Source organism: Mus caroli, chromosome X, assembly GCF_900094665.2.
Source record: "Mus caroli chromosome X, CAROLI_EIJ_v1.1, whole genome shotgun sequence".
Lineage (NCBI taxonomy): Eukaryota > Metazoa > Chordata > Mammalia > Rodentia > Muridae > Mus > Mus caroli.
This window is the reverse complement of record NC_034589.1, coordinates 129114690-129133150: the sequence shown is the minus strand read 5'-3', so window position 1 is coordinate 129133150 and position 18461 is coordinate 129114690. Positions and strand designations below refer to the sequence as shown.

The window sequence follows — 18461 nt, the reverse complement described above, 5'->3', positions numbered from 1 at the left end:
AGGAAATCATTAGCTGTAATCCATGTCATTAACTCCCCGATGTCTCAACAGTAGCCTCTCGTTACAGGGCAGCAGTATCCTGGAGCCGATGTCTATTTTGTGGTACCAGATTGCAAGAAGCAATTGGGAGAAACCAGCAAAGTACTAATAGATACAAGACTATCAATTCTTGGCTTGGAAGTATGACAGGAAGTAATTTAAAGTGTGTGCCTGCCTGTCGCTGTGTTGTCTGTTTCTTCTCCCATTCGCAGTTAGATGACTAAGGTGACTTATTACCTCAGATGATGCCCTCAAGAGGACTCCAAAGATGCAGGATCCTCTTGTATCCAAACTTGAGGCCCTAATATGCATGGGTTGCAAAAACCCCAGGGTGGTGGTGATGGTGGTCCTTCGCAAAAGCGGAGCAAAAAGCCAGGGGTTGACTTTAAGAGGCTAATCAACTGAGGCCTTGGTAAATATGGAGACACAAAGACTCCACTTCCCCATCTCAAGTAATGGGTTCTCCGCACAAAGCACTGTCTCCCAATGGTCTCTAGCCTGAGCACTCGGCCTGAGTGGGAAGCTACCTTCTTCAGCCTTGCTAATACTGTGTGTGCAGCAGGGAGTACCTATCACTGGATTGATTCCCTTCTGCAGACCACTTCCTTAGCAGGGAGGGGGAGGAAGGCAGGCCAATAAAGATAGTGCTTTTCTAAAACTCAATTCTAGGTATTTCGTAATACTCCTCAGTTTAAGAGTCATGCTACTAACTGACTCTAGCACTTTTAGTAGGGAACACCGTTTTATTTTTATTTTTTATTTTTATTTTCTGAGATAGAAAAGATGGCTCAAATTCATGGCAGCTTGCCAGTCTCAGCCTCTTTAGACTAGGGACGCACTCTCACCCCTTGTCTGCAGCAGAACACTTCGAGATCTGGAAAGGGTACTTGGGACGAGGAGCCCCCGGCCTTATCTTACAGAAGCATTGGCTTTGCAAGTTGTTCAATAGCATAGGCACCTGTTCTCAGATCTCTGGGGATAAAGGCGAGGTGAGAGCGTAAGGTCTCTCACATCACAGGGAGTTTCCCCGTTAACTGCACCACTGGGGTGCTGCTTCCTGCTAAATAACTAGTTAAGAATCCACTGCCAAACTAGGGGTAGTGGCTCATGCCTGTAATCTAATACTCAGAGGAGGCTGGAGCAGGATTGCCACAAAAATTAAGGCAAACCTGAGACACTGCTGTGTTCTAGGTCGATCTGGACTACAGACCCTGTTTCCAAAATCCTAAGGGGCTGGCCGGATGGCTCAGTCTCAATGCATGATGACCTAGTTTGATTCCCAGGACTCACATGGTAGAATACATTCATCAGCAAAGCATCATTAGAAATAAAATAGACTATAAATTCGCTGTAGGGAGCTGGGTACAGGATACAGATACAGACACACACACACACTTAATCCCGGCACTTGAAGGGGCAGATCTCTCCAAATTTTAACTAGCCTGTTCCTGGCCAGCCAGGGCTATAGTGAGACCTTGCCTCAAACATATGAGGGAATCCCCCCCCCCCAAACAGATGTGGCTGGTGGATATAGGCACTTGCTGAGGAGCCTGGCTTGAGTTAGATTCCTGAGCCCCACCTGGTAGAAAGACAATTTTCAAGTTGTTCTCTGACTTCCACAGGTACATGGTATCTCACATACCCATGTGCACATAGATTTATAAATACCATAGGTATGCTTGTGTAGTGAAATATCGACTTTATACATGGTTATATAATACCTATGGTTTTAGGTATTCAGTATGGTTCTTGGATAGTATTATTTGTGGATAAGTAGCTATTGCATTCTGAAATGATGAACTTTGACACACAGATCCAATACTTCAGGAAGTAGCAATTACGTCCCTGAGCTTTTTTCCAGGAAAAAAAAAAAAGACGTCATAGCTTCCTCTATTTCCTCTTGACTCACTTTTGTCAAAAGTCTAACCAACACAGCTATCCCCATATTCAACAAAAGCAGAATGAAATCAAAGGTAGATCCAGAGGCGGGGCGTGGTGGTATATGCCTTTAAGCCCAGAGGCAGAGGCAGGATGATCTGAGTTCTGGGCCAGCCTGGTCTACAAAGTGAGTTCCAGGATAGCTAGAGCAGAGGAAACCCTGTCTCAAAAATCAAAAAACCCGAAACAAAAAAGCAAAAGAAAACCAACCCTCCCCACAGAAAGGTAGATCAAGGTTTAAAAGAAGAAAGGAGCATTCTCCACCAAGGTCTATATTCTAGGAGTCTCAAAGAAAACTGTATATCCTTATACAGTCATATACAAAGAAACTCACTTAAAATCTTGCAATGCATTATATCTTATGCTTAAGTTCTACATGCTTACAATCCCAAGTTTTATTCAGAAATTAAACACTGGTAAAGGAGGGAAATTACCACATTAGACAAAATCAGCTCAAAAGAAATAGGAATTTGGATTTCCAGGAATAACTGGCAGAAACCCAGAAGGAATTAATTATTTTTGATATAATTCATGTATACTACACAGAATTAATTAGTTCTAATTCTCACTACACCTCAGACACTTTTATGTCTTGCTTTCTCTTAACAAGGTGGCTAAAATAGGAAAGAGAGATGTGCTGGCCAGTGAAACACCTAAGACAAGCCAGCAGGGAAATCAGATATGACAGTACACCCAAAACTGCACACATGACAGACATTTTATTAAGTTTCTTCTACACAATACAGTAAGTTCAATTGAGAGGCCAAACGGATCCAAGGAAGATAAAAATTAAATACTTAAATTAATCAAAAGGCACTACAACACCACCTAAACCCACCACCTCAGAGGTAGTAGGCTAAGGAAGGCCGTGCTACAGCAAGTTACCTAATGTGAATGTTAGCAGTTACATAGCAAGAAGCAAGTCTGTCTTACAGAAGATGTTGTTACAATGATCACTGAGTCCAAGATATTTGGCCAGGAAAGGGTCACGATAGCTAAAGGTAAAGCCAACTGGAAAGGAATAGGTGTAGAGAATCCAAGCGAGATAGGTAAGCGTTAAATAGCAATGGATCAGGCTTCTTCCTCCCAAAACCTAATTACTGCATTGAGCTACCTGCCCCTGCCTTACAGGATGCTCAACATCTGAACTATGTTTAAGGATGCTCAGGGTTCTTGCTGCAGACCTCTGAAAATGTATTACACATGGGCTGGCTTTGTCGCTAGTTATTCTGAATGCAGAAAACCCCAAAGCATTCCCATGCAGTGGAGTCTGAGCTTTGTCAACCACGTCCTAAGGACCTTGTGGAATATTCTTAACAGTCTATACATCTTTCAACAGCTGAGCTCAACTTAAAGCTGCAAGGTTCACAAAATAAACAAGAAAGCCAGGATACAACAATGCAGGTCGAACATCCTAGCAATTAATAGTAATTGGTCTTTCTCCGATTTAGGACAAATGCTAATATAGCTAATGTGAGATGTAAGAAGCTATACTGAAGCAAGCTGGGTCTTCTGCTGAACTCACCAATACCAAGAAAAACAAGGGGGTGGGGTTGGTTTATTTTCAAACTGCTTCAGAAGTTCTATTATAAAGGAACATGGCTGAACAGGTAGGAGACAGATTCTCCATTGTGGGTTCTCCTGATGGCTTCTGCAAGGATCATAGAGATGTCAATCACCTAGAAAGGCAAAAAAAAAAAAAAAAAAAAGCACCAGGTTAGTATGAAAGAGCCGAGTTCATGGGCTTAGCTGTAGCCTCTATGAGCAGCTTGGAAAGCAAATTTAACTAAGGATCTAGCACTCAACTCCTCCCTTGTACTATAATCACTTAGGAAAGAGTTAAGATGCAAACCCTGACTCAAGATCATTAAAAGAGTGATTCTGTATAGGCCAAGTTCACGCCTAGAGCAGGTTAAGAGGATGGTTCAGCAGTTAAGAGCACTCACTGACTGCTCTTCCAGATGACTAGAGTTCAAGGTCAGGTGGCTCACAACCACCTTTAACTCTAGCTCCAGGGAATCTGATACCCTTTTGGGATCCTCTACATGTGATCTATGCACTCACTCGTGCACACACACATGCATACTCACAAATTAGCCAGATGATAGTGGCGCACACCTTTAATCCCAGCACTCAGGAGGCAGACGCAGGTGCATCTCTGTGAGTTTGAGTCCAGCCTGGTCTACAGAGCAAGTTCTAGGACAGCCATGGTTACACAGAGAAACCTGTCTCTAAAAACAGACAGACAAACTCACAAAAAAGAGCATGCTTATAATCTTAGTCCTTGGGAGACTAGGGCAAGAGGATTACAGTGAGTCTCAGGCTACCCTAGTCACCAGTGTGCGTGCCTTGTTGCAAAAGATTCTGAGTTTACTGCCAGCCTAATCTACACACCAAATTCTAGGTCAGCCAGGGCTGCAGTAGTAGGACATTGTATCGAGTAAACGAGAGCAAAAAAACTCACAGAAGGAAGCCAGGCCTTTAGCTACTTTCGAGGGTAAGGCATAATGATTCCAAGTTCAAGGCCTGCCTGTGCTACATAGTAAGTTCAAGGCCAATCTGGGTAACCTAATGAGACTACAAAGTAGGACTCTGGACACAGTCCTTATGGCCAAAAGAAAAAAGGAGCTAAGGATGGGTTTAGAAATTCAGTGGTAGAATGCTTACCTACAGAAACAAGACTTTGGGTTCCATTCTCAGAACAAACTAAACAGAAAACCCAAAGAAGCTAAGCTTCAGTATTAACACATCTGACTTAATATGTTACCATCTGCAAAATCTTAATGGAAATTTGGTTTTGGATCAATCACCTGTATTTTGGAGCAGTGTTTCATCTTGTCCTCCTGAGGTATGGTATTGGTAACTACTACTGCTTCAAAGCATGCATTGTTGATTCGCGAAATGGCAGGGCCAGAAAAGATTCCATGTGTCAAGATAGCATAAACTCTGGTAGCGCCAGCTGAGAGAAGTCTAGAGGGAAAAGATCTGATTAATCTGACATTCAAATACAGAATCTGAATTAGGAAGAAGGAAGAATATTAATTTGTCATAAGAGAATATCAGACATGTTTGTTTCACAAACAAGGCTAAGACAACCATCTTAGGCGCTCACAGGACTTTCTAGTATACAGGGAAAGAAAGTATAGCAAACAGGTTCCTTTTAATAAGGTCACTAATCCTATCATGAGGGTTCTGCTCAAGATCTCACTATGCCTAAATCCCTCCCAGGCTAATCTGCAAAACCACACCTGGGGCTAGAAGTCAACACATGAATTTTAGGGGGACACAGTTCTGGACTTATTAAGGAATAAAGCCTGCACTAAGCCTTATTGTGGTAGACCCTATAAAACAATTACCAGGGGTAACCTGTGTTTTTCCTTTCTGGATGGCAAAAAGAGAAATGCCCTTCAATATGATATGAAAAACTATATAATAAAACTATGTATGGTTCCACAAGTTTGCAACTTTATAACTGTGACGGGAGTAAGCTTAACCAGAAATACTTAATTTGACTGTACTTGCTGCCCAGCCTGGGGACCTGAATTTGATCCCTGGGACCCAAAGGGAGCGAGCCATTCTGAAAGTTGTCCTTTGATTTCCACACGCTTGCCATGGTATGTGCACATATGCACACATACAAAATAAATATATGTAAAGGACATCTAGGGATTTCTAACAAAACAGAAAGGTAGCAGTGTAGAATATTATTAATTGTCATTGAATTAGATGGTTAAAAAGGGCAAACTTGGCGGGCTGGAGAGATGGCTCAACAGTTAAGAGCACCAACTGCTCTTCCAGAGGTCCTGAGTTCAATTCCCAGCAGCCACATGGTGGCTCATAATCATCTGTAATGGGATCTGATGCCCTCTTCTGGTGCATCTGAAGACAGCGACAGTATACTCATATACATCAAATAAATAAAAGGGCAAACTTTACCATATAACAATTGTTCTGACTATACTTGAACTTAGGATTTTTGGACTTTATAATGGCACAAACATACCATGCATTCAGTAAAAAACAGGTGTAGAATTTTCATCTTTCCCTGGTCTAGCAATATGCAATCAATATACTGTCTCGTCACAGCTTCCGGGCAGAAATGTAATCATGAGGGGAGACAACCCAGTCTATGGTAGATTGTGTTACTAAGTAAGGACTTTGAAAAGGTAAAGTGTATGTGATGGATTTAACTTTTGATAACTTATTAAGGATATCTTGGATGTAAAAGCAGTGTCTGTTTATAAAAATTAAAAATCTGAAAGGAGGGCTGGAGAGATGGCTCAGCGGTTAAGAGCACTGACTGCTCTTCCAAAGGTCCTGAGTTCAAATCCCAGCAACCACATGGTGGCTCACATGATGCCCTCTTCTAGTGCATCTGAAGGCAGCTACAGTGTATTTAGATATAATAATAAATAAATCTTTAAAAAAAATCTGAAATGAGGAATACTTACTAATCTATGTTATTAAAAGCTAGCATGATCAGAATATCCCAAAGCTACTACTTACCCTTCAGTTGTGTTTCAGAAAGAATCAGTAAAGCAGTAGTTTAGCTTTTTATTTCTAACTAGCCTGTACTCACTTGTCAGCGGCATGACAGATTGTACCACAAGTGTCAGCCATGTCATCCACAAGTATAGCCACCCGGTCCTTCACATCTCCCACGAGTACCATGCGGTCCACTTCATTGGCCTTCTTCCGTTCCTTGTGAATCAAAGCAAAATCCACATTCAACCGGTCTGCAATGGAGGTCACTCTGTAAAATAGATGTTCAAAGTTAGGAAAGACAAAAATCCAAGGCAAAAGTGGCTTCCAAAGCTGGGAGTATCATTTATTTGTAGACAGCTGACCCCAGGTTTCATCGCTTGTGCTCACTTACACAAAATAACGGAATGTTTTTACTGTGGGAGAATACTCCTTGGAACTAAAACAGATCCCAGAGCTAGAAGAAAGCAACTATCATTGATATCCCACAAAACAAACAATACAAACTGGATTTTGTGGATTGATGATTCTGTAATACCAACAGCAGTATAGGAATATAATATTCAAACTTACACAGTTCATAGTATAGATGGGGTAGGCATACCCTTCACCAGTCCTGGGAAACAGTATGTACTAAGGTATATTAGTTTGCTAACTAAAAGCAGAAGAGAGAGATCTTATAGCTAGTGCAGGGAGTGCACAGATTATCCCAATTTCCATCATGGAAGACTTGTGAGTCTAGAACTAGTTAGTGACCAGTGAACCTGAAGCTGGCAGGAGTGGAGTAAAGCCTACCCTCTCTCCCCAAATGGTGGTAACAACTATCACTGGTGGTAAATAGCAACTGTACCTGGTCACCAACCTTGAGATTCCTTCTAGAAAGAAAATTAAGCCAATTAACCAGACAAACAGGGCATGTTATTATATAGCTGAAATTATTATCAAATGAAGAAAACTCACTTTTTTCCCATCAAAGGCAGGTTAGAAGACAAATCTGACAATAAAGTACAACACAGTTCACTTATGCAGAAAGTCATTCAGTGGCTCTTGTTCCCTCTCTTTCCCCTCTGTCCCTTCTCTCCCCATTCCCCTCCCCACTCTCTCTCCATGTGCTCATGGCTGGCCTCTACTCCTCTCTCTCATCTCTCTCTCTCTCTCTCTCTCTCTCTCTCTCTCTCTCTCTCTCTCTCTCTCCTATTCAACTCTACTATTCAAAAAGTCATTTAATATACAGACAATAGGCTACCTATATGACATTTGTACCCAGGCACCACTGTATAATCCTTGTCATAAAGAAAAGATTCCACTGGGCAGTGGTGGAGCATTCCTTCAATCCCAGCACTCGGGAGGCAGAGACAGGTGGATTTCTGAGTTCAAGACCAGCCTGGTATACAGAGTGAGTTCCAAGATAGCCAGGGCTACACAGAGAAAACCCTGTCTCGAAAAACAACAACAAAAATAAAAAAAAAGGAAAAGATTCCTGCTTCAGGTTTTGTTTTTAAATGTGGCATTGATCAAACTTTAGCATTATGTCATATTTCCGTTGTACCAAAGTTTTTGTTGAAAGGAACCTGTGACTATATAAGGTTCAAACCATAACTCTAGGCAACATTTCTACCTGGTTCTAAACTAACCTTATACCATGTGCTCTTTAATTACTACTGGCTAGGCACCTAACATCAGAGGTAACCAGTTTACTTGGAATGATGACACTCAAGACAAATGCATGATATCAGTTACTTTAAGTGTTTCAAATTATTCATGCTCACTGGCCAAGACACCAACAAAGCAGAAAAGGGTTGGAAAAATAACCCCTACCCTCTTGAGTGGAGAGCTTCATTGCAAATCATAATCACACTAGGGATTCTTAGCTACTCCCCAACTCTGCTAAGGCACTAGTGAGCATCACTCACTTGGAAAATAAAATACTCCATCGCTATGAAGTAATTAAATGTGCAAGAATGACAAAGAACAGTAAGTCATTTGAGAAAGTAATATTCTTATACCAAACTTTAAAAAAAAAAGCAAACCTTGTTGATTCTTGTTTTTTTTTAATATTGTGAAAAGTTTATTTGCATTAATTAACTCCTTTTTTTCCCACCATCATAAGAGATACACTTGTTCTTTGTGATCAGAGAAAAAATATTTTGGAATGGACAATCTGATTCTACTATTCATTAAAGGTAAATTGAAGTCTTAAAACAATCCAGTGCAACCATTTTCAGTAGTACAATCCAGTGCAAAAATTTTCAGTAGTCCTATATCCAGTGTTACCCAGCAAAATATTCACATATGTTTAAGAAATTCTAAATCCCAAGCTGCAAATTTATCATTTCTTCCTACATGTTCAAGCCAATGAGCCTAAAGCAACAGTGGTCACTGCCTTTCAGAACCTTGGACNTCATGNTTGACAACAGAACTAAATAGCTAAGTCACTGGATCAGCCACTGCCTCCATTTCATCATGCTAGCTTTGGGCTTCTCAGTTCTTAAATAGATCACTTACTGGAGGGATGAGGGCCTTGATTTTTTAACTCAATTATTCTTAGAAAAAGTAAAATGTCAANATATGCTAGGTGGTATCACTATGTGAGATGNAACTGTAAAGAGATAAATATCTTATGGCTGACACTTTGGATTTTTAAATAAGTCATCTTTCAATAAAAGTCTTGGTCAAAGTTTAAACTACTAGTCACNCTGTAACAACCTGACANGTGTATCTTGACACNTCTCATCAGGACACAAACATTTAGCTAAGTCTTTANTACAACATGATACTATTGTGATTTGAACATTATTCTCCCTAATTTTCTTTCTTGGATCTTTAAACTATCTTTTAATAAATATGAAAAAATTTAGGTGCAAAAGTGAGTAATGCATGATTTTAACACTTTGGAGACAAATCAAATAATTATTTTCCTGTGACTTAAAAAAAAAGAACTTTCAATCTTGTGTGTTTCTGGACTTTTAGCCTATAACAAATATATTGTTACATATAAAATGTTTTTACCTTATTTTGAAAGCATTACATAATTGTCCAAAATACATTTTTTTAAATTGACACCAATGCATCCATATTCCGTTAAAAATAATCTAACTTACGTGCACTTAGTAGGAAGCAAGTTTAAAAATTTGGATTTTGTTTAAAGTGCTGAGAGGGCTAGCTGTAAGCATGTTACCGTACCTATCAACAGAACAAGGACCTTTAAACTCTAAGTTTAGGAGAGAAAAAAAATAGAAGTTCTATGAAAAGAATATCAGTAACAAACAGTTTCCACTGAAAAAGGATTCAGGTGAAACAAAGAGCACCACGATGAGCTGCATGGAGGTGCTGGGGAGCACTCCCTTGGAATGCATTGCAGCTATAAATGCAACTGTTATCAAGGTGCTGGAGGGGTGGGAGGCGCACCACATTCCCTGCAGGGAGCGTTCCCTCGGAATGTATTGGAACAGGCTGTAAATGAGACTGTTTGATGGTTACCATTGCTCTGTTCACCTCAGAAAACTACATTCCTCCTAGTTGATTAAACATTCAAATTACAGAACTATACATAATGATGAAAACAAGTTTAAAGGAACATTTATACATGCCACCCTGAATAGAGGTGACGCATTTCAAAGGGTTTCATATCTCCTAAGACACAGAATTTACGTTAATGGTCCAGGAGTGTTTTAGATATAGCTATAGATATATTTATTTGATATATATTTCAACAAGAAGTGTAAAAATCTTTAAAAACAAATCACAGCACTCACAGCTGCTTTACATAGGAAGGTCTCAGGGTCACTGGGTGTCAAACTATTACAGACANGAAGTGACTTTAAAAAGATGAATGAATGGCACATCAGGAAGCTGTGGATGTTTTATTAGAGGTCAGTTTTTCATCACATCACTGATGTGTTGACACTCTGCTTAGAAAAGCTCTGCCTTTTCCACCTGGAGCCTCATGCTCTTCCAGATCAGTTAAAGATCAGGAAAACGACTTGGGTCTTCCTTGTAGTCTTCAGGGATAGCAAAGATGGATCCATCAAATTCATCACATCGGAACTCCTGAAAAGTCACAGTGGCTGTGATTGTGGGAAACACGGGTATATCTAATTTTACAGGAAAGCCTGGAGGAAGCTTCATTTGAACAAATTCTCTAAGCTTGTTAAAGTGCTTGAAGGGTGCTATTACTTCTAGAACATTCAACAATAACTCAATTCCCAGGGGAAATTCCTGGCTCATGGCTACAGTGGCTTTAAATGTTTTCTTGCTCTCTTTGCACACCAGTTCTCTGCCCAGGTGTGGTGCCTTTCCATTTTCGGGGGATATGTATTCTTCCCCTTCTGAGGAGGAGGGGTAAGGGACTGTCTTCTAACCGGCTCAAAGCTCTGCTCCGCCAGGCTCCCCCCTTTGCTCAGGCTCTCCATGATGGCCTTGTTCGGCAGGATGTCCTCCTCACTCAGGTGCTCCCTCCTTTTCCTTGATTCTAGAACAAGTCCATTCACCAGATAAAAGTCTGCCAAAAAGTTTCCTACTCTTTCTGTTTTATCTTCCCGAAAAAGCCATCCAGTTTGGGCACGAGTGAAAGAAATGGATTTGGTTGATAAAGTCGCAGAATAAATATCACTGCTCATTAAAATATCAACTTCTTCTTCTGTTTCCATCTCTGACTCCTCATGGTGTATTCGCTGATAAACTTTTTGTTCATTGTCTAACACTACAAAAGACTCAGAGGGTGCAGCATCCCCATTGAAGATGAAGCTTAGATCCCCTCGTTGGCACTTCATGTCAGTAAAGTCTATGAGAGTTGTGTCAAGCCTGATGTTGATACCTTGCTTGTATATTTTACAGGCATCAGAAGGCAGAATTCGGGAAAGCAAAGGCACCCAGCTTTGAAAATCCCAGTGAAGTTCTAGGTAAAAGTCACCTAACTCTTTTAGGGCTTTTTACAACCTAGGTCGTTTTTCTCCAACACTCTCCCTAGATTGCTGCTTGAGTTTCCTTAGAAGAGCTGTGACATGATTATCTTTCTGTCCGATATTGTGCATGCGGATGAGCGAGGACAGTCTCCTCACGTCCCCCTTAAAGACGCACTCGTGGACCGGGTAGAGCGAGGGGCAGCCACCTCCGTCAGCGACCAAAGTGGGGTTGCTGCCGCCCAGGCAGGCCGGGGCTGGGCAGGTGGCAGTCACTGCGTTGTGCTGCGGCGCCCCGCCAGGGCCGGCCGTGTCGCCTCCTCCTCGCAGGGCTCCAGCACGTCCCTGTCCTCTTTGCTGGGCTTGTGATCCCTCCGCAGGGAGCGGATCTTCTCCCTGGTCATAGCCGCTGCGGCGCGCGGGACAGGCTCCGGGAGGCTCACAGCGGGCGGAGCCGGCGGGGCGGCAGGGCCGGGCGATTAGAGCGGCGGGCCGCGAGCCTAGCACGCAGCATGAACTCCCTGGGCGACCGCGGGTCCGCGACACGCGCATCTTCCCGGAGGCGGCGGCCCTCCTCTCGGAGGGGGAAAGCCGCAGCTCAAGAGACCATGACCGCAGGACCGTTGATTATTTCAAATTAACTACTTTTTAAATCCTGAGAAAGACATGAAGATAATGCTTAAGAAGTTAAGAACAGCCGGGCGTGGTGGCGCACGCCTTTAATCCCAGCACTTGGGAGGCAGAGGCAGGCGGNTTTCTGAGTTTGAGGCCAGCCTGGTCTACAAAGTGAGTGCCAGGACAGCCAGGGCTACACAGAGAAACCGGTCTCGAAAAACCAAAAAAAAAAAAGAAGTTAAGAACAGATTGTGACCACTGTCACAGCGGATAACTGCTCCTCATTAAATGGAGTTCGTCAAGCTATATATCTGGCTGGATGAACCAAGGTCGCAGTTTATTAAAGAGAAGGTTGGGAAAGATGTGAAGTGTTTGAATTCTTCATGATTTGTTACCACTTTTGGAAAGATCTAATCATTTTTTTCTACTCATCTGACTTTTGTAGCCCTTCATTCTATTTCCACAAGAACCTGCGTCATATTTCTGTATGTATTACTAACACACAATCCACTAAGAAAATCAAAGGCCCTTAGTCTGCACTATTTGAGCTATAAAGTATTGTAACTGCTAAACCCTGACAATAAGTTTGGTTTAAAAATTTAAGGTATAGGGCTGGAGAGATGGCTCAGCGGCTAAGAGCACTGACTACTCTTCTAGAGGTCCTGAGTTCAAATCCCAGCAACCACATGGTGGTTTACAACCATCTGTAATGGAATGCAATGCCCTCTTCTGGTGTCTGACGACAGCTACAGTGTGCTCATATATAATAAATAAATCTTTAATAAAAAATTAAGGGATAGACTTTAAAATCCCATACTTTATTTCCCTCTCTGTTCAATATTATAATTCAGGAATAAAATGGTCTAACCAACAGCTTTGTAAAAGGTTTGTAAAGGCTACTTTAAAAAAATATCATTCCATTCTTTTACATCTCAAATGATATCCTGCCCTTTCTCCTTTGCCTCTATGAGGGTGCTCCCCCACTCATCCACCCCAACACTCCAGCAGTCACCTATGCTAGGAAGAACAATGTCGGCTGACTGGACCACCAGAGCATCCAGGGACTAAAACCACCAACCAAGCAATGTAAAGCTTACTTATCCATTAATATAGGGTTAAAGAATAAATGCTATTCATTGCAAATGAAATTTCCAACCCTTTCCGATAAAGTTCAGCAGTGTTGTTTTACTAATGTGAGAGTCAAGCATAATGCAACAACTATTGGTTTTCTTGAGGCAGGTTTTCTCTGTGACAGCCTAGTTGTCCTCAAATTCGCTCTGTAGACCAGGCTAGCTTTGAAATCAGAGATCTACCTGCCTCTGCCTCCTAAGTGTTGAGATAAAAGGCATGTGCCACCAGTGCCTGGCACAGTACATTATTTTGAGGAACAATAGTAATTATAACCTTACCTTTTGGCTCCACCAGCATCAGGTGAGACAATAGTACAGTTTCTCCACTCAGATATATTCTCCCGGATCCACTTTAGGACAGCTGGCTCTGCATATAAATTGTCCACTGGGATATCAAAGAAACCCTGGAGAAAGGAGATGGGTTAAGTTTTGTCTGATTTTTCTTTTCTTTCATTTATGAATGTCTAACAAAATAGATGCAGAGAAATGGCTCATCTGAGGGAAGGTATTTGCTGGTGAGTCTGATGTCTTGAGGAGTTTGCTCCCTGGGACTCACCAGTAAAATACCTCTTTCCTGGCAAAATCAACAAATGTTAGCCCTTAGCCAACTCACATCTGACCATAGGTACAGAACGAGCCCATATAAAGTCAGACTCAGTCAGGTACTAGGAACTGCCAAGCCAAAGATCAGACTCCCAACTTACACTATTTATGCCTCGTGGTGTTGGTGCTAGTCCAACTGGTAAAGCAGCTAGCGTTAGTACTGCATGTAAACTCAGGGCCAACTATTTATATTGAATGATGAAACCAAGAGATGTGTGTTTTAATAGTTTATATAAATGAGTTGTATTTCTCAACTAAGTTGGCTGTTCCTTTTTTTACAGGACGAGTATACTCCTCTATACTATGTACGTCACTGTATTGCCACAGGATACAAATGGTATTAACTGGGAGTTTATATTTTTAAAGCAGGTTTTATTTTCTCCCTGCCTGGGTCTTCCAGATGCTAAGATTGTATACATGCACTACCATATGTAGCAGGAAATTTCTTTATATAGTATAAAATAAATGTGGCAATTGATTTCCATTGCTCTGGGCTTGTGTGAAAAATCCTTAATTCTGTAGCTCTAAATTTAAGACTGATTATTCTGGGGGTAAATCCTGATAATAGCTACTACCATTATTATCAGCTCCATCAATCAAGTATCATAGACTTAATGTTTTATAACCATCATAATGTGTATATATCAGAAGTAACCTACCAAGGTTATAAAGTTAACATGCTAGTACGTTTAAGTAGAAGCATCTAGACTAGTTCTAATCCTAAAGCCTATGCTCTTCCATAATACCAAACAGTCAAAGTTCTTGCTTCATCTTTCAGCCTCCAGACTGCAGACATCCACTACCATGCCTGACTTTCCTCCCACCCTTCTACCTCTTAGTATGTAGCTTTAACTCATACCTGAATTTGAGATGCATGTAGATCCATGGTGATAATATGATCTGCACCTGCTACAGATAGCATATTTGCAACAAGCTTAGCTGAGATTGGAGCCCGGCTCTGAATAGAAAGGAAAAAACGAAAATCAAAAAAACAAGATGAAAACAATTCATTTCCTTGAGAAACTTTATCATGGACTTAAATGCCACATATGGCATATAAATTCAGTGGTAACTAGCTATATTGAATGATTATACAAAATAACTAAATTTAGTTTTATACAAACTTGTAGTTGTAGTTCTCAAGTTGTTTCTCTTTTTATAGGACAAGTATATACCCCTCTTCCCTATGCATGCCATTGTATTGCCAGAAGATCCAAATGGTATTATTAGCTGGGAGTTTATACATTAAGATTTACGTATCTGGTTTATTTACAGAATGAGGTATTTACATAAAGCTTTGCAAGCCTCTTCTAGTTAATAATCATTTTTACAAATGATTAATTTAATTAATACCTAGGAGGAATGCTAGCTTGTTTGTTTATTATGACCAAGTATAGAATAAAAGCTTAGACTTTGTAGTAGTCTTTTTATAGTGGCACGGGTATGTTGAGGTAAATATGAAGCTGACTTTCAGATGAGTCAGATTAACCAACTTTATTTTGATATAGGTCCTGTTAGGTGGCATATAAGTACTGAGTATGTATGCATTAAAATGTTTTGATAAAACAATTTTTAGAGATAGTAAGTATGAAGACTAAACTTGTTTGACCATAGTAAACACTTGAATAGATTGAAAATGTATGTATAGGGCAGGAAAGATGGTTCAGTGGTTAAGAGCACTGACTGCTTTTCCAGAGATCCTGAGTTCAATTCCCAGCAACCACATGGTGGCTCACAGCCATCTATAATGGGATCTGATGTCCTCTTCTGGGCTGTCCAAAGGTAGGGACAATGTACTCACATACATGAAATAAATCTTTTAAGAAAAAAGAAAATGTATGCATAAGAAACAGCCAGTAGTGGCACATGCCTTTGTTCCCTGGAGACAGAGGTATACAGATCTCTTATGAGGCCAGCCTGGTCTACCCAGAGAGTTCCAGGACAACCAGAGCTACATAGAGAGACCCTGTCTTGAAAAACAACAAAACAAAATAGTAGACAAAGACAGGAAGTGGTGGTGCACACCTTTAGTCCCAGCACTCTGGAGGCAGAGATAGGGAATTCAAGGCCATCCTGGTCTACCCAGTGGGTGTTAGGACAGGGCTACTCAGAGAAACCCTATCTTGAAAAATAAAACAAAGCAACAAAAACAACAGCAGTAGAGGGATGGGGTCACCGACCCACTTTCAAAATCTTTGACCCAGAAGTGTTTCTGTCTAAAAGAACTGCAGGGACAAAAATGGAGCAGAGACTGAGGAAAGGAGGTCCAGTGACCTGCCTAACTTGGGATCTATCCCATAGGTAGGCACCAAACCCTGATGCTATTAGTAATGCTGTTGTGCTTGCAGATAGGAGCCTAGCATGGCTGTCCTCTGAGAGACTCTACCAGCAGCTGACTGAAACAGATGCAGATACTTACAGCCAACCATTGGACTGAGCTCAGGGACCCCTATGGAAGAGGGGCATGCACGGATTAGTGGTATAGTGTGCCCACTAGAGGGAAAGGATTGAAGGAACTGAAGGGGATGGTAAGGGGATGGTAACTCTATAGGAAGAACAACAGTGTCAACTAACCTGGACCTCTGGAAGCTCCCAGACACTGGGGTCACCAACCAGGCAGCATACCTGAGCTGGTTGGAGGCCCCTGGGAAATATGTAGTAGAGAGCTGCCTTGTCTGGCCTCAGTGGAAGAGGATGCCCCAGGGTGGGGGGATACCCAGGAGGGGGCACCCTATCAGGTGAAGGGGAGGGGAGATAGGGAAAGTATTCTGCAAGAGGGGACTAGGAAAAGCAACATTTAGGATGTAAATAAAATAATAAAAAAGTAAAGCCATACACTATCTGTTACAATGCCATTTCACAGTATTCACTTACAAATGGATTTCTGTGGGATTTGAATATTCTTAGCTATCGAAACAATTATGTCACCTAAATAAAAGTTAAAATATTTAAGTAAAATATATAATATATATGCACTGCTTTTAAAATCAGTGGTGGCGTGGTGGCGCACGCCTTTAATCCCAGCACTTGGGAGGCAGAGGCAGGTGGATTTCTGAGTTCGAGGCCAGCCTGGTCTACAGAGTGAGTTCCAGGACAAGCCAGGGCTACACAGAGAAACCCTGTCTCAAAAAAACCAAAAAAAAAAAAAAATCAATTATATATCATTGATATAAAGATAGGGAATACTTAAGGAAAGATCATTTTGTAAGGCAGCTATACTAACCACACTATACCACTAATCCATGCATCTAGCAAACAGGAAAATATACACCTGATAGCTAAGGACTTTGTGACTTTGGACAATGATCCTCTTTCCCCTACATTGGAAAAGATTCTGAGCTGAAGGTATAACTCAGTAGTAGAGCTCTAGGTCTAATCAACACCAATAAAAAAAAAAAACATTCCTACCTTATCCTTCTTATCTTGGCGGGCATAAGGGAAGCATGGGATGACTGCAGTAACCCGGCTGGCTGAAGCGATCTTACAAGCATTAATCATGATCAAAAGCTCCATTAGATTGTCATTTATCTCACCACACCCACTTTGAACAATGTAGACATCTTCTCCACGAACGCTTTCCCCAATTTCCACACTAAAATAGAAAAAAAGAGAATGCATATAAACAATAGATTTTTCTAAGCCACCACAGTCATAGGATCAGCATTAATACATGCAATGGATGGGTTACAGCTACACGTGGATATTGATCACTTCAGACTTTGAGAGTGCACCTAAGGGTTAGAGAGAGATGGCTCAGTGGTTAAGAGCACTGACTGCTCTTCCAGAGGTCCTGAGTTCAATTCCTAGCAAACACATGGTGGGTCACAAGCATCTGTAATGGGATCTGGTGCCCTCTTCTGGTGTGTCTGAAGGCAGCTACAGTATACCCACACACATAATTTTAAAAAGAAAAAGAAAACAAATAAACAAGAAACAATAAAGAGCACCTAAAGGAACCTGTATACTAGAAGCAGCTTATCATCCAGTTTCATTACAGTTCACTGTACAAATATTCTGAGTTTATAAATGTGATCCTGGATGAAAAAGATTGGTTGACTTTAAAGTACTTATAAAGATGTAATTGCACTGTAATTTATGGTGGCCATCAGATATAGTACCAAATCTGCTATTAATGGTAACTATTATAGTCTACACATAAGGAAAAGAAGAAAATCCTCAGAAATGAATCACAACTGTTCTATAAAGATGCTATATAGAGAAGACAATACCTCTCCTATCGTAGTGTAAGTTTGTTAAAGTATTAAATACTCACGCCAACCTAAGTACTCTACTAGGAATATGTAAAGGTGAATGAAAGAGATGTGGGCCCTGCCCTGAGGGATGAGATTAGTCTTTAAGAACATGAAGTAGCTGGACGTGGCGGTACACACCTTTAATCCCAGTACTTGGGAGGCAGAGGCAGAGAGATCTCTTTATGAGTTTGATACCTAGTCCACAGAGTTCTAAGACAGCCAGAGATACACAGAGTCTCAAAAGAAAAAAACAAACCAAAACTACAAAATTAGGCCAGTGTTGGTGGCGTACATCAGCAATTCCAGAACTAAAGAAACTGAGAAAGGGTGAAGGTGATTTTAAAGACAAAGTAGGGCTCGAGAGATAGCTCAGTGGGTAAGAGCTCTTCCAAAAGTCTGGAGTTCAAATCCCAGCAACCACATGGTGGCTCACAACCATCCATAATGAGATCTGACTCCCTCTTCTGGAGCGTCTAAAGACGGCTACAGCGTACTTATAT

At 41.1% G+C, this 18461-nt stretch overlaps 1 protein-coding gene and 1 pseudogene across 2 annotated transcripts in view; both read right to left on the bottom strand.

Moving 5' to 3' along the window:
• Positions 1–2677: 2677 nt before the first annotated feature.
• Positions 2678–18461, bottom strand: part of Prps1 (phosphoribosyl pyrophosphate synthetase 1) — a 23040-nt gene continuing 7256 nt past the window's right edge. Inside the window, exons 2-7 of the mRNA XM_021153328.2 lie at positions 17117–17300; positions 14568–14666; positions 13385–13509; positions 6557–6730; positions 4788–4947; positions 2678–3656 (exon numbers count right to left, since the gene is read on the bottom strand). Coding sequence (XP_021008987.1) covers positions 3564–3656; positions 4788–4947; positions 6557–6730; positions 13385–13509; positions 14568–14666; positions 17117–17300 — 835 coding nt within the window. The 3' untranslated portion in view covers positions 2678–3563. The remainder of the gene's footprint in view (positions 3657–4787; positions 4948–6556; positions 6731–13384; positions 13510–14567; positions 14667–17116; positions 17301–18461) is intronic.
• LOC110286751 lies at positions 10304–11764 on the bottom strand (annotated as a pseudogene). The gene has a single exon (XR_002377165.1). The product of XR_002377165.1 is annotated as an ankyrin repeat domain-containing protein 13C pseudogene (transcript).